This window comes from Pan troglodytes, chromosome 10, assembly GCF_028858775.2.
Source record: "Pan troglodytes isolate AG18354 chromosome 10, NHGRI_mPanTro3-v2.0_pri, whole genome shotgun sequence".
Taxonomy (NCBI): Eukaryota; Metazoa; Chordata; class Mammalia; order Primates; family Hominidae; genus Pan; species Pan troglodytes.
The window spans coordinates 39471764-39498372 of record NC_072408.2 but is presented as its reverse complement, the minus strand read 5'-3'; the positions used below and the strand labels follow the sequence as shown (position 1 = coordinate 39498372).

At 42.3% G+C, this 26609-nt stretch overlaps 1 protein-coding gene across 27 annotated transcripts in view; it reads left to right on the top strand.

The window, feature by feature from the left end:
- Positions 1-4994: 4994 nt before the first annotated feature.
- RBMS2 (RNA binding motif single stranded interacting protein 2) overlaps positions 4995-26609 on the top strand; it is a 94544-nt gene continuing 72929 nt past the window's right edge. For 24 of the 27 annotated variants that reach the window (XR_010148295.1, XM_009425104.4, XM_054663171.2 and 21 more), the window contains exon 1: positions 6302-6575. Coding sequence is in view for 24 of the 27 variants with exons in the window: in XM_009425104.4 (XP_009423379.1) it covers positions 6510-6575 (66 nt within the window). In the remaining 3 variants the exon portion in view is untranslated. Of the gene's footprint in view, positions 5085-5204; positions 5271-6300; positions 6576-26609 lie in introns of those variants that run through there. The other 3 variants (XM_054663163.2, XM_054663158.2, XM_054663178.2) reach the window with 3 other exon arrangements.

The following is a 26609-nucleotide window of genomic DNA, read 5'->3' as shown; positions in this document are numbered from 1 at the left end:
TTTTGTTTCCTTTTTTTTCTAGAGATAAGACATATTTTACCAATTTCCAGGAGATTGAGAATTATGAAAATAATTTATTAATAATCAGGTTGTATGCTTATGGGAGAGAGGGAAGAAATTAGATTGGATGATCCCTGAAACTTTTCAAGGTATGTAGTTTAGCCTGCTTGATTCTAGAATAATCTTTTGAATGTAACTAAGATGCCAGTTTTTGGAATTGCTCACCTCAGATCTTCAAATTTGGGTTATATGATACCCAGAGGGATACACGCTGGCAGGCGGTAGAGTAATTAATCACAATGAAGCTAGCATCTATTGAGTGTTTACCAAGTGTCAGTCACCTTCTTAAGGGCTTTATATGCATTGCCTTATTTCATTTCACTACAATTTTAGGGAGTAGATACTATTTATTATTTCATTTTACAGATGAGAAAAGTAGGGTTCAGATATGTGAGGTAATTTCTCCCAGTGTCACTCAGCTTGTGAGTGATAGGTGTGGATCAGAATTTAGGTCTGATTCCAAAGGCTAATGAAGTATTATCTTCATTTTGCACGTGGGTGAATGAGAGATGTTAAGTAACTTGGTCTAAAATCATATAAGTAGTAACGAACAGTGGTGTCAGGATTTTAATTTTCTTTTTTAGAGATAGTCTTGCTCTGTCACCCAGGCTGGAGTGCAGTGGAGCAATCTCGGCTCACTGCAATCTCTGCCTGCCAGGTTCAAGTGATTCTTGTGCCTCAGCCTTCTGAGTAGCTGGGATTACAGGCGTGCACCACACCCAGCTAATTTTTGTATTTTCAGTACAGACAGCGTTTTGCCATGTTGGCCAGGCTGGTCTCAAACTCCTGGCCTAAAGTGATCCGCCTGCCTCGGCCTCCCAAAGTGCTGGGATTACAGGCATGAGCTACTGTGTCCAGCTTGGTGTCAGGATTTGAACTCAGGTCTGCCTTTTTCTAAAACCCATGGTTTCTAATTGTTTTTAATTTTTTCTTAATTTGATTTTATTTTTTAAACTTTTATTTTATTACATATTTATTTATGCATTTTTTAAGAAATAGGGTCTCTCTCTGTCACCCAGGCTGGAGTGTTGTGACAGATCAAAGTTTACTGCAGCCTTGAACTCCTGGGCTCAAGTAATCCCTCCGTCTCAGCCTCCCCAGTAGCCGGGACTATAGGTGCACACAACCACACTTAGCTGATTTTTTTTTTTTTATTTCAATTTTTTTAGAGACAGAGTCTTGCTCTGTTACAGGTATGGTCTTGGAACTCCTGGCCTCAAGCTATCCTCTTGCCTCAGCCTCCTGAGTAGCTGCGATTATAGACACGAGCCATGTGCTTGGCATTAACTATTTAAAACAAATTTTTTTTTTTTAAATAGAGATGAGGCTCTCACCATGTTGTCCAGCTGGTCTTGGGCTCCTAAGCTCAAGCAATCCAACCACCTTAGCCTCCCAAAGTGCTGGATTACAGGCGTGAGCCACTATGCCTGGTCTCTTGCCCCCGCACCCCCCCCCCTTTTTTTTTTAGGGGTGAGGTCTCAACTTCTTTACATTCTAAGGGATCATTAAGCATTAAGGAATGAAAGTGAGACTATAACACACTAGGAATATTAGAATTGGGCTGGGTGCGGTGGCTCATGCCTGTAACCCAGCACTTTGGGAAGTCAAAGTGGGAGGATCGCTTGAGACCATGAGTTCAAGACCAGCCTGGTCTTGCTTGTTCAAGAACAGCAATGTCACTTCTGGGTATTTACCCAAAAGATTTGAAATCAGTTCATTGAAGAGATGTCTGCATTCCCATGTTTACTGCAGTACTATTTAGAGTAGCCAAGTTATGGAATCAACCTAAGTGTTCATCAACAGATTAATGAATAAAGAAAATATGCTATATATACACAATGGAGTACTATTCAATTTTATTAATTTTTTTGAGACAAGATCTCACTCTGTCACCCATGCTGGAGTGCAGTGGCGTGATCATGGCTCACTGCAGCCTTGAACTCCTGGACTCAAGTAATCCTCCCACCTCAGCCTCCCAAGTAGCTGGGACCGCAGGCATGCACTACCATACCTGGCTAATTTTTTTTATTTTTTGTATAGATGGGGTCTTACTATGTTGCCTGGACTAGTCTTGAACTCCTGGGCTCAAGTGATCCTCCCACCTTGGCTTCCCAAAGTGCTGGGATTATAGATTGTGAGCCACCTCACTCAGCCTCAGCTTTAAAAAAGAAGGAAATTCTGTCATTTGTGACAACATAGATGGAATTGGAGGACATTATATTAAGTGAAATAAGCCAGGCACAAGAAGACAAATACTGTAATTTCTCACTTATACATAGAATCTAAAACAATCAACTCATGGTAGCAGAAAATAGAATGGTGGTTACAGAAAGCTGGGGGACCGGCCGGGCTTGGTGGCTCATGCCTGTAAACCCAACACTTTGGGAGACCGAAGCAGGTAGATCACGAGACCAGGAGTTCAAGACCAGCCTGGCCAACATAGTGAAACCCCGTGTCTACTAAGAATACAAAAATCAGCCGGGCATGGTGGCGCATGCCTGTAGTCCCAGCCACTTGGGAGGCTGAGGCAAGAGAATCGCTTGAACCTGGGAGGTGGAGGTTGCAGTGAGCCAAGATCATGCCATTGCGCTCCAGCTTGGGCAACAGAGTGAGACTAAGTCTCAAAAAAAAAAAAAAAAAAAAAAAAAAAAAGAAGCCGGGGGATGGAGGAAATGGGGAGATGCTGGTCAAACTGTACGAAATCTTAGGAGGAATAAGTTTTGTTTTTTGTGTGTGTGTGAGCTCTATTGCACGTGTGGTGAAAATTGTTAATAATAGTGTATTATACATTTCAAAATTGCTAAAAGAGTAAATTTCACATGATCTCACCACAAAAAATGGTAAGTAGGCTGGGCGCAGTGGCTCACACCTGTAATCCCAGCACTCTGGATGGCTGAGGCAGGTGGATCACTTGAGGTCAGGATTTCGAGACCAGCCTGGCCAACATGATGAAACCCTGTCTCTACTAAAAATACAAAAATTAGCCAGGCGTGGTGGTTGCGCACCTGTAATTCCAGCTACTTGGGAGGCTGAGGCAAGAGAATGGCTTGAACCCGAGAGGTCGAGATTGCAGTGAGCTGAGATCATGTCATTGCACTCCAGCCTGGGTGAGAGAGCGACACTCTGTCTCAAAAAAAAAAAAAAGATAATGAGCCTGGGAGGCAGAGGCTGCAGTGAGTGGAGATCGCACCACTGTACTCCAGCCCAGGTGACAGAGCCAGACCCTGTCTAAAAATAATAATAATAATAATAAGTATTTGAGGTGATAGATATGTTAATTAGCTTGAATTATTCCACATTATAAGTCATAACTTCACTTTGTACCCATAAATACATATAATTATAAACTGTCTGTTTACAAACAACAACATCCAGAAAACCTGCAATGAGATACCACCTCACACCTATTAGGATGACTATTATAAAAAGAAAATTCTCCGCTGGTTGCAGTGGCTCATGCCTGTAATCCCAACACTTTCGGAGACCAAGGCGAGTGGATTGCCTGAGCTCAGGAATTTGAGACAGGCCTGGGCAACACAGTGAAACCCCGTCTCTACTAAAATACAAAAAATTAGCCAGGCTTGGCAGCGTGTGCCTGTGATCCCAGCTACTCAGGAGGCTGAGACAGGAGAATCGCTTGAACCCGGGAGGCGGAGCTTGCAGTGAGTCAAGGTCATGCCACTGCACTCCAGCCTGGGCGACAGAGCGATATTCCGTCTCAAAAAAAAAAAAAAAAAAGGCCAGGCGCGGTGGCTTACGCCTGTAATCCCAGCACTTTGGGAGGCCGAGGTGGCCGGATCATGAGGTCAAGAGATCAAGACCATCCTGGCCAACATGGTGAAACCCCGTCTCCACTAAAAATACAAAAATTAGCTGGGCGTCGTGGCACGTGCCTGTAGTACCAGCTACTCAGGAGGCTAAGGCGGGAGAATCGTTTGAACCCGGGAGGCAGAGGTTTCAGTGAGCCAAGATTGCACCACTGCACTCCAGCCTGGCGACAGAGTGAGACTCTGTCTCAGGGGAAAAAAAAAAAAGTAGAAAGAAAAATTAGACTTAAAAAAAAAGTTAAATTGGGTTGATTGCCTTTATGAATCAGGCCTTCAAGAGAAAGGTTTCTGTACCACATTGTTAGGGTAAAGGAGAAGATATCATCCAAGGGCCTAAACAGCAAGGATAAATTGGTTAATGAGAGTCTCTGAGAGCAGAAAAAGGACTTAAAAATATATATATATATGGGCCGGGCGCGGTGGCTCACTCCTGTAATCCCAGCACTTTGGGAGGCCAAGGCGGGCAGATCACCTGAGGTCAGGAGTTTGAGACCAGTCTGGCCAACAAGACTACTAAAAATACAAAAAAATTAGCTGGGCATGGTGGCGCATGCCTGTAGTCTCAGCTACTCGGGAGGCTGAGGCAGGAGAATCGCTTGAACCCCGGACGCAGAGGTTGCGGTGAGCCAAGATAGCACCACTGCACTCTAGCCTGGGCAACAGAGCAAGACTCTGTCTCAGAAAAAAAAAAAAAAAAAGATATCACTGAGTGATGCCTTCATTTATTTATTTACGGCATTTGGCTGCTGTGTTTCCAATCTCAGTTGCAATTCCCACACTGAGGCTCTCCCACCCTTCCTGTGTCCCCTGAGCTGAGCAGGCACTTCCTGTCCTATTGGAAATGAAAGTTAGAGATTGGGGGTAGGGTATGTATATTTACTCTGCAGAATACTAATACTGTCTGTTCCATTATCATAGCAAAAAAGTGACACGGAAACTAGAATAGAGACCAGAACTTCATTTGAGGGAGGGTTTGGGCTTAATATTTGTTGTCACAAAACAGACAGGGTTAATTTATATCTCAAGAAACTACTTAGGATGGCAGCAAGGTGGCCTTATGAAGGGATTTGAAGGCTTTCATTTTACATCCCTATTGCACTTGGATTGGTAGGGGTTACTGGATATCATTCTTAAGTTTTTGGTTTCCTTTCTTGTTAAGGTTACGCCTACAAAGACATTCTTTGGAAACTAGTAGAGGTAAGTGTTGCAACTCTATTAGGTTCTTGACTCTGAAATTTGTATTCCTTCCTAAGAATTTTGTGTTTTTATTCTGTTGAAGCATATGCTTCTTAAGTTTTTTTTTTTTTTTTTAAACAGCTCAAAGACAACTCAAAGCAGACATCCCAACTGTAGACTTCAATTTAGACATAAACTCCAGGTTTGGTGAGTTACTGTAATTGTTTCAGTTTCATGGATCTTAAAGATGAGGAAATAGTAGGGTAAAGTGTTAAATAAGATAGCCTGCAATTGTTAGAGAAATGACAAGGCACCAAGTTTCATGATATAGTCCAGTTTGATAATTCCTTCTTAAGTATGAACTCATTCCTCGGAGAATCTGAAATAGGAGTGAGGGGCATCAGCCCATTGGTATGACCCAAGAGAAACACATCTAAGGATCTGAAACTAGTTATACCCCATACTCTGTTTTGCTTAGCCCTGCTCTTTGGTGTGTTCCTCTGTTTGTTCCTTTGTACATTAAGATCACTATAAATGGGCCAGGGGTGGTGGCTCATGCCTGTAATCCCAGCACTTTGGGAGGTTGAGTGGGTGGATCACTTGAGGTCAGGAGTTCGAGACCAGCCTGGCCAAGATGGCGAAACCCCGTCCCTACTAAAAAATACAAAAATCAGCTGGGTGTGGTGGTGGTCACCTGTAATCCCAGCTACTCGAGAGGCTGAGGCAGGAGAATTGCGGAAGGTGGAGGCTGCAGTGAGCTGGATCCGGGATTGCACCACTGCACTTCAGCCTGGGTGACAGACTAAAACTCTGTCTCAAAAAAAAAAAAAAAAAAAAAAAAAAAAAAAATCACTGTAAGTGTAAAGTAGGGGAAGCCCTGAGCTTATCTCACACACTCTAACTCTGTTTTTTTTTTTGTTTGTTTGTTTTGTTTGTTTGTTTTTTTGCGTGTTCTCCAAGGCAATGTCTCAGGAGCCCCATTAAAATCAACCTTGAAATCTTATAGCTGAGATCTAAGGGTGGAAATAAAGCCCTCATTGTCTTTATATGAGAATCGGAACTTGTTCATAGAGGAAAGGGGATAAATTTGAAAGGGGTTAGACCTAAGAACTCTTCTTTCTAGCTTTAACTCCTGAGACTATGAAAAACAAACAAAAAAAACCATCTTGGGCATTAGGACCCAGTGGAAGTGCCTCTGCCTCATTCAGACTCTGTTAACTTCTCTCAGTGACGTAAAGGAGCAGCCCGAGCTCATTCTCTGCCCGCAGCCCCCCTTCATCTCTCTCCTCCTGCTCCTTTTCTCCTCCTTTCTCCTCCCCCTCCCTTTTTTCCTCCCTCCCTCTCCCCCTTTCCCTCGCTCCCCTCCTCCCTCCCTCCCCGTCTTTCTTACCCCCTCCCTTTCTCTCTCTCTCTCTCTCTCACTCGTTCCCTAACATTAAAGAGAAAATGCTGCTATCCGTGACTTCCAGGCCCGGGATTTCGACTTTTGGCTACAATAGAAACAACAAGAAGGTAGGGAAAAGCGCTTTTTTGGTATCTAGCTACTTCTTTTTCTGGGGATCTTGCAATGCCCTTGGTTTTTACATTCTTTTTAAAGAGGGGAAGGGGCTTCCTCTCTCAAGATTCCTAATTCCTCACCGCGCTTCTCCCTTTTCCACTACTGCTTTCTGCATCTTTCCTCAACTGGTTCTGGAGTTCAGGGAACTTTCAGTCTCTGCGAGGCCTGAAAAGACAGGGGAATTAAAAACAAATCAAGCTTGCAAGTTTGTATCCTTATGAAATGAAGTTAGTTTGACTTCCTGCTGATGTATCAATCTCCACAAGGATAATATGTCATTTCAGACCCTGTCCCCCAGTCCACCCCACCCCACAAGATTATTTTATTTTTTGATTAACTGTTTCCATTCTCTCCCCAACCTTCCCTCCTACCCATACCACCAGTAGTATTAGATAGCTGAAATCATAGATAGTCAGAGAAACCACAACAGTTTATCAAGAGCTGGGTATACTCTTCTAGACTACAGATCCTACCCCACCCAGCCTATAGAGAAGGAGTCTTGAGAGACATCGCACCTTGGGATTAAGGCACAGAGCGCTGTGATACTTTGGATCTTGTATTTGAACTGATACTTGGACCTCTGCAGATAGCCAGACTTTGCAGTGATCCTAGGAGTCTTTATGATTAACCCATGGCTGCCAGAGAATTGTGCTGTCCTTGGGCACATGGGGAGAGATGGACAATCTTGTCCATATTTGACAAGGAATATATTTGGCAGTTTCTGGCATTTCAGGGCGCACAGCATACTGATTAGGAGGAATTTCATGCTGTAGCAGGAAGAAGACGCTTTACCCTCTCTTTGTGTCGTAGCTGTTCTTTGAAGAAAAAATGTGACATAGACATTTAGGGAATCTTTTGCTCATCTAATGGAATGTTGGAGGGTGAGGAACGATTCCTGCTGCTTTCTCATGTGCCTAATGAGACCATTAGAGGTGGGTTTAAACACAAGTGTCTGATCAATGCAGTGGGTAAATGTTTAGACCCAAAACACTTAATGTTGATTTATGGGCTTAGTCTGTGTGGTACTCATTTTGTTTATATCCTGAAGAAATATGGGTAGAGGGGAGAGGAAACGGGGAGCTATAGGTCAGAGGATACAAAGTAGTAGATATGTAGGATGAACAAATCCTGAGATCCAATGTACAACATGAGGACTATAGATGATAAAGTTGTACTGTATATGGGATTCATGCTAAATGAGCAGACTTTAGCTCCTCTTGCCACAAAAAGAAACAAAAGGGACAATTATGTGGGATGATTAATTTACTTCACTATAGTAACCTTTCTACTATCTATATGTATCCCATAACATGTTGTATACCTTAAATATACACAATAAAATTTACTTTAAAAAAGAAATGAGGCTGGGCATGGTGGCTTATGCCTGTAATCCCAGCACTTGGGAGGCCAAGGTGGGTGGATCACTTCAGGTCAGGAGTTCGAGACCAGCCTGGTCAACATGGTGAAACCCCAAATTAGCTGGGCTTGGTGGCACGCGCCTGTAATCCCAGCTACTCAGGAGGCTGAAGCAGGAGAATCACTTGAACCTGGGGGACAGAGGTTGCAATGAACCAGGATTGTGCCACTGCACTCCAGCCTGGGTGACAGAGCAAGACTCCATCTCAAAAAGAAATGAAATATGAGTTTATACACATTTGTTGGTTATCAATATATGTTTATATGTACATATACTGACATCCCTTTATCAAATATATGTATAGATAATACATTATATATTATACATATATATTTGAAAGGGAAATATTTCACATGTCTTTATTCTTTTCAAACCTTGTAGAGTACCATGTGAAAATTTCTTTCCTGATTTTTTTCCCTCCTAGTTCTCTCAGGTTACCCAGAACTCATTAAAATAAAATGAATTCCCAAAATGAATTGCTTCCCTATTAGAGGTTTCACGTATTTGAAGCTATCTAAAAATCTCTTTTTGCTCTCTGCTCCCTCTCCCACCTTGGAGTATAGGAAAAAGTTAATTAGCTTCTAAATCTAGGATAGTATAGGGGACAAGAGGTATGGTTGTGGGTTTGGGTTGAAATCTCTTAGTAAGGTTTGACAATTCAGGAATTGTTGGAATTGGTTGGGGAGGATAGGTAGATACATAATTACTAATTACTAATGTATTTGTCAATTCTTTGGGTTCTTATAAGTCAATGTTATGATCAGATGTAACGATGCTGTATCTGTGCATCACTCTGTGGCTATGCATATGACTCCTTTTGTGCCTATATTAGTTTGTGAACGTGGAGGGTTTTCATATTTTTATTTTTACTTTTTTTTTTTTGAGATGGAGTCTCGCTCTGTCACCCAGGCTGGAGTGCAGTGGTGTGATCTCAGCTCACTGCAGCCTCCGCCTCCCAGGTTCAAGCAATTCTGCCTCAGCCTCACGAGTAGCTGGAACTACAGGAGTGCCACCACACCTGGACAATTTTTTTGTGTTCTTAGTAGAGACGGGGTTTCACCATGTTGGCCAGGCTGGTCTCAAACTCCTGACCTCAAGTGATCTGCCCTGCCTTGGACTCCCAAAGTGCTGAGATTATACTTTGAGTCACCAAGCCTGGCCCATATTTTTATTTATTTATTTGAGACGGAGTCTTGCTCTGTCGCGCCCAGGCTGGAATGCAGTGGCGCGATTTCGGCTCACTGCAACCTCCGCCTCCTGGGTTCAAGTGATTCTCCTGCCTCAGCTTTCTGACTAGTTGGGATTACAGGTGCCCGCCACCACGCCCAGCTAATTTTTTTGTATTTTTAGTAGAGACGGGGTTTCATCATGTTGGTCAGGCTGGTCTTGAACTCCTGACCTCAGGTAATCTGCCTGCCTCGGCCTCCCAAAGTGCTGGGATTACAGGCATGAGCCACTGCGCCTGGCCCCATATTTTTATTTTTATTTTACTTAATTTTTTTCCTCAACACTAGATGACCAGGGAGGGTGTTTTTAAACTACAGCATTATTACGTTGCTCTTTGTCTTGTCAAGTAGGGCTTACTGTGTTTCTGTTTTGGAAAGGGTTGTAGATGCATTTGCTTATGTAATTTGTATATTTTCCATACTCAGTTAAATTTTATTTATTTGTTTATTTATTTATTTTGAGACAGAGTTTTACCCTGTCACCCAGGCTGGAGTGCAGTGGCGCGATCCTGGCTCCCTGCAACCTCAGTCTCCTGGGTTCAAGCGATTCTCCTGCCTCAACCTCCTGGGTAGCTGGGACTACAGGTGTGCGCCACCATGCCCAGCTAAATTTTGTAATTTTAGTAGAGACGAGGTTTTGCCATGTTGGCCAGACTGGTCTTGAACTCCTGGCCTCAAGCAATCTGCCTGCCTCGGGTTCCCAACGTGCTGGGATTACAGGCGTGAGCCACTGTCCGGCCCATTTATTTATTTATTTATTTTGAGACAGGGTATCACTCTGCAGTCTGGGCTGGAGGACAGTGCCATGATCTCGGCTCACTACAATCTCCAACCCCTGGGCTTAAGTGAGCCTCCCACCTCAGCCAACTTTTATATATAACTTTTTTGTTGTTTGTTTTCGAGACAGAGTCTCGCTCTGTCACCCAGGCTGGAGTGCAGTGGGGCGATCTCAGCTCACTGCAACCTCCGACTCCTGGGTTCAAGTGATTCTTCTGCCTCAGCCTCCTGAGTAGCTGGGATTACAGAGGCCCACCACCACGCCTGGCTAATTTTTTATATTTTTGGTAGAGATGGCGTTTCACCATGTCGGCCAGGCTGTTCTCGAACTCCTGACCTCAAGTGACCTGCCCACCTCGGCCTCCCAAAGTGCTAGGATTACAGGCGTAAGCCACCACGCCCTACCTATATATAACTTTTATATAAAAGTTACTGTTTCTTACTGAAACTAATGAAAGTTATTGTAAAAATTTAACTTTGGTGCTCACGCCTGTAATCCCAGCTCTTTGGGAGGTGGAAGCGGGCAGATGGCTCAAGGTCAGGAGTTTGAGACCAGCCTGGCCAACATGGTGAAACCCCGTCAATACTGAAAATACAAAAATTAGCCAGGTATGGTGGTGCACGCCTGTAGTCCCAGCTACTCAGAAGGCTGAGGCAGGAGAATCACTTGAACCCAGGAGGTGGATGTTGCAGTGAGCCGAGATTGTGCCACTGCACTGCAGCCTGGGCAACAGAGTGAGACTCCATCTCAAAAATAAATAAATAAATAAAATAAAAAATAAAAAAAACATAAAAGGTAGGATTATTTTATTTTGAAATACATACTTCACTTATCAGGAAAGATGTTTCCTGAGGAGCCCATGACAGTCATAGTTTTCTTACTCTTTATTGGCTGGTGGTAAATATGGGAATGCCGTCAACAAATGTATAATGCCTAATAAAGGCGGACTTTTTTCTCAGGAAGTAGTGTTAAATTTTTTTTTCCTTTCTTTGGAATTAAAATAGTTACTGAAGGGGAAAAATGTGGATTTCAAAGAGGGATTCTGCAAGATAATTTTGTGTGTGTGTTTTTTTTTAAACATCAGTTTTAATGCCCTTCAGTAACTTGGTTCATTAAAAAAAAAAAAAAGAAAAGGCTGAAGTAAAAAGAGACAGGGTCTCAACACTGTTTCTTCAATGTTTGAAGAAGTTGCCAAAGTAGAGAGATTTGAGTATAGGTGAGATCGAAAGAGGAAATGTTTGGGACTAAAGGAATTTCAAACTTGTAAAGGGCCTAACCACGCCTTTCTTGACATCATCTCTCTGGCATGTGTTATTATAATTTAAGTCCTCATAGGATCAACAACCATTTCCTTTGGAAAAAAAGAAAAGGGAGTGTTTAACTTAGGATAATTTGCCTTCTCCAACGTACTTTTCATACATTTCTATTTCTTCTCAATGTTAATATATTGAAGACTGATGGGGAGTAGGAGGTGATGAAAGTAAGGCTGACTGGTGGGTACTGCCAGATCCTCATTCTTTGAGAAGCTTGTTACCTGAGATTGTCAAGAGTGTTTACTCAGGAGAGAGAAGTGACAAACAGTGCTGGATTCACTTAGTACTTCTAACAGGATAGAGAATTTTCTCTATGTATGTTTACTACTTTTCCTTCTAGTTTCCATCAAATCAAATGTAATAGGACTGAGAATTAAGAACTTGTAGGTCTAACATCTCTTGACTGGGGCAGCTGTTCTGTTATCAGTAATAAGTTAACTCAAATGGTTAAAGTTTAGTGGTAGGCCGGGCGCAGTGGCTCACGCCTGTAATCCCAGCACTTTGGGAGGCCAAGGTGAGTGGATCACCTGAGGTCAGGAGTTTGAGACCAGACTGGCCAACAGGGTGAAACCCCGTCTCTACTAAATATACAAAAATTAGCCAGGCATGGTGGCAGGCACCAGTAATCTCAGTTACTTGGGAGGCTGAGGCAGGAGAATTGCTGGAACCTGGGAGGCAGAGGTTGCAGTGAGCCGAGATCGCGCCATTGCACTTCAGCCCGGGGCCGACAACAGCGAGACTCCATCTCAAAAAAACAAAAACAAAAACAAAAACAAAAAAAAAACTTTAATAGCCATATATTACCTGCTGAACAAAGTGCAAATCTCTAGCCCAACACCTACTATCTGTCTGGCCTTTCCTTATCTTCCCCATCCCCCGCCACCCCCCCACCATGCCCCCTTGATACTGTTACATTTGCTCTACTGGCCAGTTACGTTAATGCAGTTTTCTGGATATACCCTTCGGTTGCTGGTTTACATTTCTTATTCCATAGGAGAATATGCAATATGCAGTATAACAAAAAATACAGAACAGAAACAGGACAAGGGAAAATATCAATTGGACTAAGAAGTCAGTTGGAATTAAAAGGCAAGTATGGCCAGGCACAGTGGCTCATGCCTGTAATTCCAGCACTTTGGGAGGCCAAAGTGGGAGGATCACTTGACCTAGGAGTTCCAGACCAGCCCGGACAACATGGCAAAACCCTGTCTCTACAAAAGATACAAAAATTAGCTACATATGGTGGTGTGTGCCTGTCGTTCCAGCTGCTCAGGAGCCTGAGGTGGGAGGATCACCTGAGCTGGTAGAGGTCGAGGCTACAGTGAGCCATGATCATGCCACTGCATTGCAGCCTGGGCAACTGAGCAAGACCATGTATCAGAAAAAAAAAAAAAGTCAAGTGTGCAAATCATAAAATTATGCTGGAAGATGAGGATTGAAGAATAGTCTTTGAATTTGTTAGTGTAAAGGTGGTTGATGACTTTGACAAGCAATTTCAGAGGTATGGGGAGCAAAATCAAGGTTGGAATAGGTTGATGAGTGAAAACAAGTAAGGAAGTATAGATGGTATATATACACTAATCTCTTAAGAACATTGATTAAGATGTAGAGCAGGACCCAAATAGAAAGTAGGTAAAACATCTGAATCGATGTTTATCCACAGGCTCTATGGCAAGATGCTTAACATCATTAGCCATCAAGGAAATATAAAATAAAGCCACAATGAGATACCACTTCACACCCACTAGGCTGTTTATAATGAAAAAGACAGATAATAAAAAAGACAGTCAATAATCAAAAAGATAATCGAAAGGACAAATATCTCCTCGGCACCATGTTGCCCAGGAGTTAGAGACCAGCCCGGGCAACATGGTGAAACCCCATCTCTACAAAAATACAAAAATTAGCTGGGTGTGGTGGCATACACCTGTAGTCCTAGCTATTCATACTTGGAAGGCTGAGGTGGGAGGATTGCTTGAGCCCAGGAGGTCAAGGCTGCGGTTGATTGCCCCACTGTCTTCATTCTGGGTGACAGAGCAAGACTCTGTATCAAAAAAGAAAGAAAGAAAGAGAGACATAATATATGTGGAGTAACTGGAACCTTTATACACTTCTGGTGGGAATGTAAAATGGTACAGCTGCTTTGGAAAACATCTTGGCAGGTTCTCAAAAGGTTAAGCAAAGACCCAGGAATTCCACTCCTAGATATATGCCCAAGAGAAATGGAAACATATGTTCACACAAAGACCTGTACATAAATGTTCATAGGAGCATTATTCATAATAGTCCAGAGTGGAAACAACCCAAATGTCCATCAACTGATGAATGGATAAATAAAATACATGGTGTGCCCATACAATGAAATATTATTCAACAATAATAAGGAATGGGGTACTAGGCTGAGTGTGGTTTCTCATGCCTGTAATCCCAGCACTTTGGGAGCCCAAGGCAGGTGGATTGCTTGAGCCCAGGAGCTCTAGACCAGCCTGGGCAACATGGCAAAAGCAAAACCCCATCTCTACAAAAAGTACAAAAATTAGCCAGGGGTGCTGGTGTGCAACACACCTGTAGCCCCAGCTACTCGGAAGGCTGAGGTGGTAGGATTGCTTGAGGCTGGGAGGTGGAGACTGCAGTGGATGAAACCACTGTACTCCAGCTTGTGCAACAGAGCAAGACTCTGTCCCAACAACAACAACAACAACAACAACAACAACAACAACAAATCCCTAGGGGAAAAAAAAAAAGAAAAAAGGATGGAATACTGATACATGCTAAATGTGGATGAACCTTAAAAACATTACGCTCATGAAAGAAGCCAGTCATAAGAGACTACATGTTGTATGATTCCATTTATGGGAAATGCCCAGAATACGGAAATCTATAGAGACAGAAAGTCGATTAGTGGTTGCCTAGGGCTTAGTGGAGAAATAGGGAGTGACTGGTAATGGGTATTGTGTTTCTTTTTGGGATAATGAAATGTTCTAAAATTGTGGTTATGGTTGCACAACTCTGTGATCTAAGTACCATTGAATTTATGCTTTCTTTATTTAGAGACAGGGTCTCACTCTGTTGCCCAGGTTGGAGTGCAGTGGCACAATCATAGCTTACTAAAGCCTCAAACTCCTGAGCTCAAGGGATCCTCCTGCCACAGCCTCCCAAGTAGCTGGGATTACAGTGCCACATGCCCAGCTAATTAAAAAAAATTTTTTTTATAGAGACAGGCTTTTGCTATGTTGCTCAGGCTTGTCTCAAACCCCTGGGCTCAAGCGATCCTCCTGCCTTGGCCTCCCAGAGTGCTGGGATTACAGGCGTGAGCCACTGTGCCTAGTCCTGAATTTATATTTAAATGGGTGACGTGTATGGTATGTGAATTATATCTCAGTAGAGTTGTTATTTTAAAAAAAGGGACCAGAGAGATGAGATAAAAGCTAGAAGAGGATAGCGGTGCTGTCAAGAGAGAATTTTCTTTTTCCTTTTTTTTTGTTTTTTTTTGTTTTTTTTTGAGGCAGGGTTTTGCTCTGTTGCCCAGGCTGGAACACAGTGGTGCAATCATGGTTCACTGTAGCCTCAACCTCCTGGGCTCAAGCGATTCTCCTACCTTGGTCTCCTGAGTAGCTGGGACTACCGGCTCACGCCATCACACTTGGCTAATTTTTAAATTTTTGTACAGATGGGGTCCCACTATATTGCCCTGGCTGGTCTCAAACTCCTGGGCTCAAGTGATTCTCCCACCTCAGCCTCCTAAAGTGCTGGGATTTCAGGCATGAGATACTGCACCTGGCTGAGATAATTTTCTTAAAGATGGGAGATGTAGGAGACAAATGTAAAGAGAATCATGACCAGTTACTTTGTACTTATTCTCAAAATATGCATATTCACGTCCCTCCAACTCTGATCTTTTTGTCGTTCTTGTGCCTTACGCATTCAGCCTCTGATCCTTTTTGTTGTTGTTGCTTAATTCCGGAATGGCCTTTCGTTTCATTTGTTTACTTCACTCATATTACTTATGTTTATTGAACAGCTGCAGCATGTTAGGCCCTGGGGTTAAGGCATGACTGTGGCCCTTTAAGAACTCACAGTCAAAACTGTCTTTAAAAATCCTACCCATCCCTTTAAGTTCAGTTGAAAATTACCTCTTATATAAAGCTTCTGCTAATCCCTCCATTTCCCAGCCCCAGAGGGGACTGTTTTTTCCAAAGGGGACTTTTTTCTGAACCCCCATTATGTTTTATGCTTCTTATATGGTGTTTATATAATTTTGCATTGTATTGGAATCATTTAGGTAATTGTCTTATCTTCATTGCTAGAGTGTAAGCTCTTTAAGGTAGAGACAGTGTTATTCAGTTTATTATCTCCCCAAATACCTAATATAGCATCTTAGGCCTATCTAGTAGATACTCAAAAAATATATATCCTAATAAATGTGATTAAGCTATCACATTTGGTGCCTATGGTAGGCACTAAATCAAGGTTAAGCAAAGGAAGGAAGCATTATATTCTATACAAACCCTGAAATACGGAGTTAGATAGATCTGAATTTATTTTTAAGTAATTATTTATTGATTGATCTGAATTTAAATGTGGCTTTGTCACATATTAGCTGTGTGACCAGCGCCAGGTGTCTTAGGCTTTCTGACCTTGAATTTTTCATCTTAAAGTACTGATATATTGGCCGGGTGCGGCGGCTCATGCCTGTAATCCCAGCACTTTGGGAGGCTGAGGTGGGCGGATCAGAGGTCAGGAGTTCGAGACCAGCCTGGCCAACATAGTGAAACCCAGTCCCTACTAAAAATACAAAAAAATTAGCTGGGCGTGGTGGTGGGCACCTGTAATCCCAGCTACTTGGAAGGCTGAGGCGAGGAACCTGGGAGACAGAGGCTGCAGTGAGCCGAGATCTGCCACTGGACTCCAGCCCAGGCGACAGTGCGAGATTCCATTTCAAAAAAAAGTACTGATATATTTTGTCGAATTATTTTGAGGATTGGTAATGTTTATAATCACATATCAGCCTGTATATTGGCTGTTTTTCTCTTATTTAAAAAAAACATTGTGGGCCGGGCACTGTGGCTCAACGCCTGTAATTCCAGCACTTTGGGAGGCCGAGGTGGGCAGATCACCTGAGGTCAGGAGTTCGAGACCAGCCTGGCCAACGTGGTAACCCTGTCTCTATTAAAAAATATAAAATTAGCTGGGCATGGTGATGCATGCTTGTAATCCCAGATAATTGGGAGGCTGAGCCAGGAGAATCGCTTGAACCCAGGAGGTAGAGGTTGCAGTGAGCCAAGATCGTGCCGTTGTACTCCAGCCTGGGCTACAAGAATGAAATTCTGTCTAAAAATTGTGAACCTATGGAGTATAAAAAAGAAAAAAAAATTGGCCAGATGCAGTGGCTCACACCTGTAATCCCAGCACTTTGGGAGGCCGAGGCAGGCAGATCACCGGAGGTCAGGAGTTTGAAACCAGCCTGACCAACATGGTGAAACTCCGTCTCTACTAAAAATACAAAATTAGCCAGGCATGGTGGCGCATGCCTGTAATCCCAGATACTGGAGAGGCTGAGGCAGGAGAATTGCTTGAACCTGGGAGACGGAGGTTGCAGTGAGCAAAGATTGTGCCATTGCACTCCAGCCTGGGCAACAAGAGCGAAACTCTGTCTCAAAAAAAAAAGAAAAAAAATTTAAATTAAAAAAAAACCTTTTTCTTCTTCTTCTAGCCATTGTTTCATTTCTGTTCTTCCCTTTACAGTAAAACATCTTGAAAGAGCTATCTATTCAAGAATCATATATACTTGCTGTCTCCAATTTATTTCCTTCCATTCTTTTTTCTTTTATTATCTTGAATATATTGTCAGATATACAAAAGTTTACATGTAGTTATAAAGTGTAATAATAGAGGAACACCTGTAAGAGGTACTCTCAAGTACTAGACTAGATTCATTGCCTGTAAATTACGTACACATGAATTTCTCCATCTCATCCTCTGCACCTCTTCTAGAGGTAACCACTGTCCTAAATTCTGTATTTATTACTCTCTTGCTTTTTATTTTATTTTATTTTATTTTTTGAGGCTGGGTCTCACTTTGTCACTCGGGCTGGAGTGCAGTGGCTCGATCGTGCCTCACTGAAGCCTCGACCTCCCTGGCTCAAGAAATCCTCCCACCTCAGCCTCCTGAGTAGCTAGGATTACAGATGTGCGTCACCATGCCCAGCTAATTTTTAAATTTTTTGTGGAGACAGGGTCTCACTCTGTCATCCAGAGTGGAGTGCAGTGGCATGATCATAGCTCAGTGCAGCCTGGAACTCCTGGGCTCCTGTGATCCTCCTGCCTCAGCTTCCCAAGTAGGTAGGACTATAGGCACTCACCACCACACCTGGCTAATTTTAAAATTTTTTTGTAGACACAGGCACTCGCTATGTTGCCCAAGATGGTCTCGAACTCCTGACCTCAAGCAATCCTCCTGCCTTGGCCTCCCAAAGTGCTGGGATTATAGGTGTGAGCCACGGCACCCAGCCCTATTCCTTTTTTTTTTTTTTTTTTTTTGAGACGGGATCTTCCTCTGTCACCCAGGATGGAGTGTAGTGGCGTGATCTCAACTCACTGCATCTTCCACCTCCCGGGTTCAGGCAATTCTCATGTCTCAGCCTTCTGAGTAGGTGGGACTACAGGTGCATGCCATTACACCTGGCTTATTTTTGTGTTTTTAGTAGAGACAGGGTTTCACCATGTTGACCAGGTTGGTCTCGAACTCCTGACTTCAAGTGATTTGCCCACCTTGGCCTCCCAAAGTGCTGGGATTACAAGCATGAGCCACTGCGCCCAGCAGCCCTGTTACTTTTTAAAAACATAGTTTTAGTTTTCTGCGGAAGAAAGTGAAGCCAGTTTACTTCTATACTGCCATTTTGGACTGAAAGTCTTTCCCAAAAAACATAGTTTTAAAATCATGTTTAATTAACTTGTTTGCACTCTTCTAAGTACTTTGTATAACTGTATATAATTATATCTACATAATATATAGTTATATAACTATATTTTATCTTATTTAATCCTTACAACTTCATTATTATTATTCCCATCTTATAGATGAGGAAAAGTGAGTTACAGAGAGTTTGAAAATCATACTGCTAGTGAATGGCCCAAGTGGGATTTGAACCCAGGTAATCTAGTTCCAAATCTGTGCTTGCAACCACTGCTGTAGTGTCTTATTGCAGCACATAGTCTTCTGTTTTTGTTTTTGTTTTTTTACCTTCAGTTTTGTGTTTTCACGATTCATTCATGTTGCATGTAGATGTGGTTTATCCATTTTTCATGCTTTACAATATTTCATTTGTGAATATACTGTAATTTATCCATTCTCCTACCAATGGATTTTTGGATTGTTTCTAGATTGTGTTTGTTCATTTTTGCTGTTTTTGAAATTGCTGTTCTGAACATTCTTCTGTATATAGTATCCTTGTGCTAGAGTTTCTCTTGGGTTTCTACCTAAGAATGGGATTGCTGAGCCATCAGGTATGCGAATATTCCACTTTGGGAGATAATGCTAAATTTATTTCCAAAGTATTGTACCAAATCTGTTTCCATCAACAATGTATAAAATTTGTCATAGATTTACATTCTTTCCATTTTTTGATAATGTCAGACTTCTCTCATTCCCTCTTAAAGCAAACTAATTAGGCTTTTATTCCTACCACTCCACCAAAACTGCTCTTTTGAAAGTCTGCAGTGACTCATGTTATTAAGTAAATGTTTATTTATTTATTTATTTTTTATGATGGAGGCTCGCTCTGTCGCCCAGGCTGGAGTGCAGTGGCACGTTCTCGGCTCACTGCAACCTCCGCCTCCCAGCTTCACATCATTCTCCTGCCTCAGCCTCCCGAATAGCTGGGACTACAGGCGCCCGCCACCACGCCCGGCTAATTTTTTGTATTTTTAGTAGAGACAGATTTTCACTGTGTTAGCCAGGATGGTCTCGATCTCCTGACCTCGTGATCCGCCCGCCTCAGCCTCCTAAAGTGCTGGGATTACAGGCGTGAGACACGGCGCCCAGCCCCAGTAAATGTTTATTTCTTAACTTTCATCTTAACCTATCGACAACACTTGACACAATTGATCACTCTATTCCTTGAGAAACTTTCTTCATTTGACTTATGGAATGCCACACTCTCCTGGTTTTCTTCTTATTTCTATGGCCTCTCTTTTTCTGGTTCCTTTCCTGGTTTCTCCTCATTTTCCTGACCTCTAAACCTTGGAGTACCCCAGGACTCAGTCCTTGAGCCTCTTTTCTGTCTATACTTCTCTCTTCATAGTTTTATCCAGGTCTTGGACGGGTGCAGTAGCTCATGCCTGTAACCTCAGCACTTTGGGAGGCTGAGGTGAGCAGATTGCTTGAGCTCAGGAGTTTGAGACCAGCTGGGGCAACATGGTGAAACCCTGTCTCTACCAAAAATGCAAAAATTAGCCAGGCGTGGTGGTGCATGCCTGTGGTCCCAGCTACTCGGGAGGCTGAGGTGGAAGGATCACTTGAACCCAGGAGGCAGAGGTTGCAGTGAGCTGAGATTGTGCCACTGCACTCCAGCCTGGGTGACAGAGGGAGACTCCATCTCAAAAAAAAAAAAAAAAAAAAAAAAAAATTTATATCCAGTCTCATAGCTTTGAATAGCACCCGTATGACAGAACTCTCAACTTGGACTGGAACTCTCAACTTGGACTGCCCTCCTGTATTTTAGATTTATATATTTAACATCACACCTGACACCTCCATTTAGACATTTATTAGACATTTCAAACTTAACATATTTAAACAGAGCTCCTGCCTGCTCTTCTCCTCCCTGCCCTGCCAAAACTGTTCTCCGTCTCAGTAAATGGCAACTTCATTCTTCCATATGCTCAGACCAAAAACCTTAATATTATCCTTGACCTTCTTTTCCCCCCATAACTCCATATCTAATGGCATACTACTAGTATCTACTTTATTGAGCTGTTAGTAATGAATGCCTGGCACATAGTAAATGATCATTAAGGTTAACGATTGGCCAGGTGTGGTGGCTAACACCTGTAATCCTAGCACTTTGGGAGGCCAAGGCAGGTGGGTGGATCACCTGAGGTCAGAAGTTTGAGGCTAGCCTAGCCAACATGGCGAAACCCTGTCTCTATTAAAAATACAAAAATTAGCTGGGCATGGTGGCGCACACCGTAATCCCAGCTACTCGGGAGGCTGAAGCAGGAGAATCACTTGAACCTGGGAGGTGGATTTTGCAGTGAGCTGAGATCACGCCATTGCACTCCAGCCTGGGTGACAAGAGTGAAACTCTGTCTCAAAAAAAAAAAAAAAAAAAAAATCCCAGCACTCTGGAAGGGTGAGGCAGGCAGAATACCTGAGGTCAGGAGTTCTGCCCGGCTAATTTTTGTATTTTTGTAGTGATAGGGTTTCACCATGTTACCCAGGCTGTTCTTGAACTCCTGGATTCAAGTAATCCTCCCACCTCAGCCTCCCAAAGTGCTGGGATCACAAGCATGAGCCACCATGCCTGACCTGAGCTTCTTGAAAGAGTAGTCCATATAGAGTCTCTGTTTCCTTACCTCCTACTCTTTTTCTTAGTAAGATCTTTTCCTTCCTTCCTTCCTCCTTCTTTCTTTTCTCTCTTTCTCTCCTTCTCTCCTTCTTTCTTGTTTTTTTTTTGTTTGTTTGTTTGTTTGAGATGGAGTCTCGCTCTATCCCCCAGGCTGGAGTGCAGTGGCGTGATCTTGGCTCACTGCAACCTCCGCCTGGTGGGTTCAAGCAATTCTCCTGCCTCAGCCTTCCTAGTAGCTGGGACTACAGGCGTTTGCCACCATGCCTGGCTAATTTTTTATATTTTCAGTAGAGACGGGGTTTCACCATGCTGGCCAGGCTGGTCTCGAACTCCTGACCTCATGATCTGCCCCCCCCCCCCTTGGCCTCCCAAAGTGCTGGGTTTACAGGCATGAGCCACTGCACCTGGCCTATTTTTATTTTTAATTGTGACAAATATACATAACATAAAATTTACCATCTTGAACTTTTTTTTTTTTTTGAGATGGAGTCTTGCTCTGTTGTTCAGGCTGGAGTGCAGTGGCATGATCTTGGCTCACTGCAACCTCCGCCTCCCAGGTTCAAGTGATTCTCCTGCCACAGCCTCCCAAGTAGCTGGGATTATGGGCACCTGCCATCACACCTGGCTAATTTTTGTATTTTTAGTAGAGATGAGTTTTCACCAGGTTGAACTCCTGACCTCAAGCTGTCCACTCACCTCAGCCTCCCAAAGTGCTGGGATTACAGGCGTGAGGCGCCCACCTTGCCTGGCTCATCTTGAACATTTTAGTATACAGTTTAGTAGCATTAAGTGCATTTACATTGTTGTGCAACCCATCTCCAGAATTCTTTTCATCTTACAAAACTGAAACTCTATACCCATTAAACAACTCCACATTCTCCTCTCCCTCCAGCCTCTGGCAACCACTGTTGTACTTTCTGTCTCGATGAATTTGACTATCCTATGTACCTTATGTAAGTGGAATCATACAATATTTTTGTGACTGTCTTATTTCACTTGGTATAATGTCCTTGGGGTTCATCTATGTTGTAGCATGTGTTAGTGTTTCCTTGCCTTTCACCCTGAATAATGTTTCATTGTATGTACAACATATAGCACATATTTGTTTATTCATTTGCCCATTGATGGATACTTGGGTTGCTTCTACCTTTTGGCTGTTGTGAATAATGTTGCTATGAACTTGAGTGTACAAATACATTCAAGTGTCCCTTTGAGACACTGCTTTCAATTCTTTTGGGTATATACCCAGAAGTGGAGTTGCTACATCATATGGTAAGTCTATTTTTAACTTTTTCAGGAATCACTGTCCTGTTTTCAACACTGCACAAGGGTTCCAATTTCTCTGCATCCTTACCAACACTTGTTGTTTTCTGCCTTTTTTTTTTTTATAAGTAGCCATCCTGATGGGTGTGAGGTGGTATCCCATGGTTTTGATTTCTGTTTCTCTAATGATTAGTGATGTTGAACATCTTTTCACATTTGTGAAATGTCATTTGTAAATCTTCTTTGGAGATAAGTCTATTCAAGTCCTTTGCTTATTTTATTTTATTTATTTATTTATTTATTTGAGACAGAGTTTTGCTGTTTTTGCCCAGGCTGGAGTGCAATAGCACGATCTCGGCTCATTGCAACCTCCACCTCTTGGGTTCAAGTGACTCTCCTGCCTCAGCCTCCCGGGTAGCTGGGATTACAGATGTGCACCACCACGCCCAGCTAATTTTTGTATTTTTAGTAGAGATGGGGTTTTGCCATGTTGGCCAGGCTGGTGTCGAACTCCTGGCCTCATGTGATCCACCCACCTCAGCCTCCCAAAGTGCCTGGAATTACAGGCATGAGCCACCACACCCGGCCCATCTTTGGGATTTTGATAGGGATTACATTGAATCTGCAGATTACAGGCATGAGCCACTACACCTAGCCCATTTTTGGGATTTTGATATGGATTACATTGAATCTGCAGATTGCTTTGAGTAGTACTGATATCTTTTTTTTTTTTTTTTTTTTTTTTTCTGAGACGGAGTGTCAGGCTGTCTCGCTCTGTCACCGAGGCTGGAGTGCAGTGATCTCAGCTTACTGCAACCTCCGCCTCCCGGGTACAAGCAATTCTCTGCTTCAGCCTCCTGAGTAGCTGGGATTACAGGCGCCTGCCACCAAGCCCGGCTAATTTTTGTATTTTTAGTAGAGATGGGGTTTCACCATCTTGGCCAGGCTGGTCTTGAACTCCTGACCTCGTGATCCACCTGCCTTGGCCTCCCAAAGTGCTGGGATTACAGGCGTGAGCCACCGCACCTGGCCCTGATATCTTAACAATGTTAATGCTTCCAATCCATGAGCATGGAGTGTCTTTCCATATATTTGTGTCTTCTGCAATTTCTTTTAGTAATGTTTTTGGCTTTCACTGTACAAGTCTTTTGCCTCCTTGGTTAACATTATTCTTAAGCATATTATTATTTTTGGTGCTATTAGAAATGGAACAGTTTTAATTTCCTTTTCAAATCATTCGTTGTTAGTTATATAAAATTCAGAAATTCTTTTTTTTTTTTTTTTTTGAGACAGAGTCTTGCTCTGTTGCCCAGGCTGGAGTGCGGTGGCGCAATCTCGGCTTACTGCAACCTCCGCCTCCCAGGTTCAAACAATTCTCCTGCCTCAGCCACGCAAGTAGCTGGGATTACACGTGCACACCACCACGCCCAGCTAACTTTTTGTATTTTTAGTAGAGATGAGGTTTCACCATGTTGGCCAGGCTGGTCTGGAACTCCTGAACTCAAGTGATTCACCCACCTCAGCCTCCCAAAGTACTAGGATTACAGGCGTGAGCCACTGCGCCCAGCCAAAATTCAGCAATTCTATAAGTCTATGTGTATTGACTCAGCAAATCAGATATTGCCTTTCTGTTATAGAGGGTAAAGATTTATTTCTCTTAAACCCCGTGCCCTTATGTTCCAGCTTCCCCTTTCTTCCCAGCTTCTGTGTATAAGTTGTGTCACGATTTTTAGTTAAACCAGTATTCAGTATTTATATTATTATGATTTTATAAGTATTATTTCTAGCTAAGCTGTATAATATGCTATGATAATAGTTCCTTTGTTCAATTTTTGTTTTCCCTGGAGTTAATAATTACCTTGTTTTCTTAGTTTTATTTTATATAATAGACAGTATTTTTACATACCAGTTACTGTTCTTTTATTTTTTTTGAGATGGAGTTTCGTTCGCTCTTGTTGCCCAGACTGGAGTGCAATAGCGTGATCTTGGCTCACTGCAACCTCTGCCTCCCAGGTTCAAGTGATTCTTCTCCCTCAGCCTCCTGAGCATACCAGTTACTGTTCTAAGCCCTTTATAAAATTTAACTCACATAAACCTTCTAAAAACTGAGAGGCCGGATGCTTCATTACATTCCAGCTTCACTGGCCTTCTATTCCTTCCAAAGTCCCACCTTATAGCTTTTAACCGTGTGCTCCCTCTTTCTGGAATGATCTCTTTCATTCTCCGAATGGCTAGTTTCTTCTCATCCTTGAAGTCTTTCATACTTAAATGTCATCTTTCTGACTAGTCTAATGAAAATAGGCCACAGCCTTCTTTTTGTCTTTTTTTTGGTAGCCCATTTATCACAGTGGGTAATTATTAAATTATTTTATGATTATTTGATTAATGTCTCTCTCCCCACTAAATACTCCTGAAAATTTTATTAGGGCCAGAACCATGTCTGGTTTAGCTAAGCATTTTGTCCTTGGTACCTAACGTAGTACCTAGTACTCTAAAGTGGGCATTGAATATTTATTGAATGAATAGATGTCAGCTCCTTTTATGTTTCAGGCAGCATGATAAGAGTTTTACATGTATGTATGTATGTATGTATTTATGTATTTATTTGTATTTACATATATGTATATATTTATTTATTTATTGCAAAAGGGGATCTCACTTTCTCTCCCAGGCTGGAGTGGAGTGGTGTGATCATAGCTCACTGCAGCCTCAAACACCTGAGCTCAGGTGATCCTCCTGCCTTAGCCTTCCATGTAGCCGGGACTACAGGTGTACGCTAACACACCCAGCTGATTTTTTAAAAATTGTTTTTTTAGAGACAAGATCTCACTATGTTGCCCAGACTGATCTCGAACTCCTGGCTTCAAGTGATCCTCCCACCTCAGTCTTCAGAGTAGCTGGGATTATAGGCAAGAATAACCACACCTGGCTACCTGCATTTATTTTAATCCCCACAACAGTCCTATTTCATAGGCGTTGTTAACTGTCCCCATTTTATAGGTGAGGTCAAGCAACTTATCCAAAGTCACACAGCTAATACAAGACAATGGTAGAATTAAACCTAAATATTGGCTGGGCTTGGTGGCTCATGCCTGTAATCCCAGCACTTTGGGAGGTCAAGGCAGGAGGATCACTTGAACCCAAGAGTTCAAGACCAGACTAGGTAACATGGCAAGACTAAGTCTCTACAAAAAATTCAAATATTAGCCAGGTGTGGTAGCATGCGCCTGTAGTCGCCGCTACTCGGGAGGCTGAGGTGGGAAGATTACTTGAGCCCAGGAATTCGGGGCTACAGCGAACCATGATTGTGCCACTACACTCCAGCCTAGGCAACAGAGTGAGACCTTGACTCAAAAAAAAAAAAAAAAACCCCAAAACCCCTAAGTCTCTGCGACTTTCGAGCCAGTGTTTTAACCATTTTCTGTTGGTTAATGGGATTTATAGTCGAGAAAAATACTTTTTAAAAAATTGAGTAAACATTGATTCCTTGCCTATTCAGTTGCTGAATGAACAGTGAAAAATTAAGTTAGTTATATAAAAAGTGAATCTGATTTTCCCTCATTTGTAAAATGAAGACATTATTTAGGAATGAAATTGATTTACTTTAACTCAAATTGAATTACTATTAAATTATTATTTTACAAATAATAGGATTTGCAAACTGGTAGGGCTGTACTCTAACCTTTACCCCACTATTTCAATTACCAAAAATAATATTTGCATAGCTCTTAAAGATTGTTGGGGTTTGAGGGTTTCAATTGGAAGCACTCCTCTTACTTCAATCCAGTTGAGAAATACGAAAAAGTTTGACAGAAATAAAGTAACACTTACTACTAATAAAACTAATATTCAAGAAGATAGCTTATATTTGTGGGCTAGTAGATGTTCTAATACTGAATCCAGAATTAGACAGATTTATCCATCTAAATACAAGCAGTACTTAAAAATCAAACAAAAACCTATGCACTTCTTCGTGTGGGCACTTACCCCTGTAAAATTTGACCAGTTCAGAGTAGCAAAGCTGAGTGTATACTCTCTGCAGCTAGCTGGATCTCAAAATAGGAAAGAAGGAGCTGTGTTTTTCTTCTAGTCACTAAGAAGGGAGGGGTGATATGCTAAACGCTTGGCTGTCTACATTGAAAGAAACATCTGGAGTAGGGAATAAGTGTTTTTCCCTAAGATGATAACAATCCAGAGAGAAGCAAGAGTCAAAAAATAAAATAAACATAAAAAATTTTAAAAGATGATACAAGATTCTCTTGAATTGGGTTCCATTTTCACTTATTAGATCAATGCTTAAATCTAGTAGATTTATTTTTTTTTGAGACAGGGTCTCACTGTCATCCTGGTGGAGTGCAGTAGCATGATCACCACTCACTGCAGCCTCAACCTCTGTGGACTCAGGTGATCCTCCCACCTCAG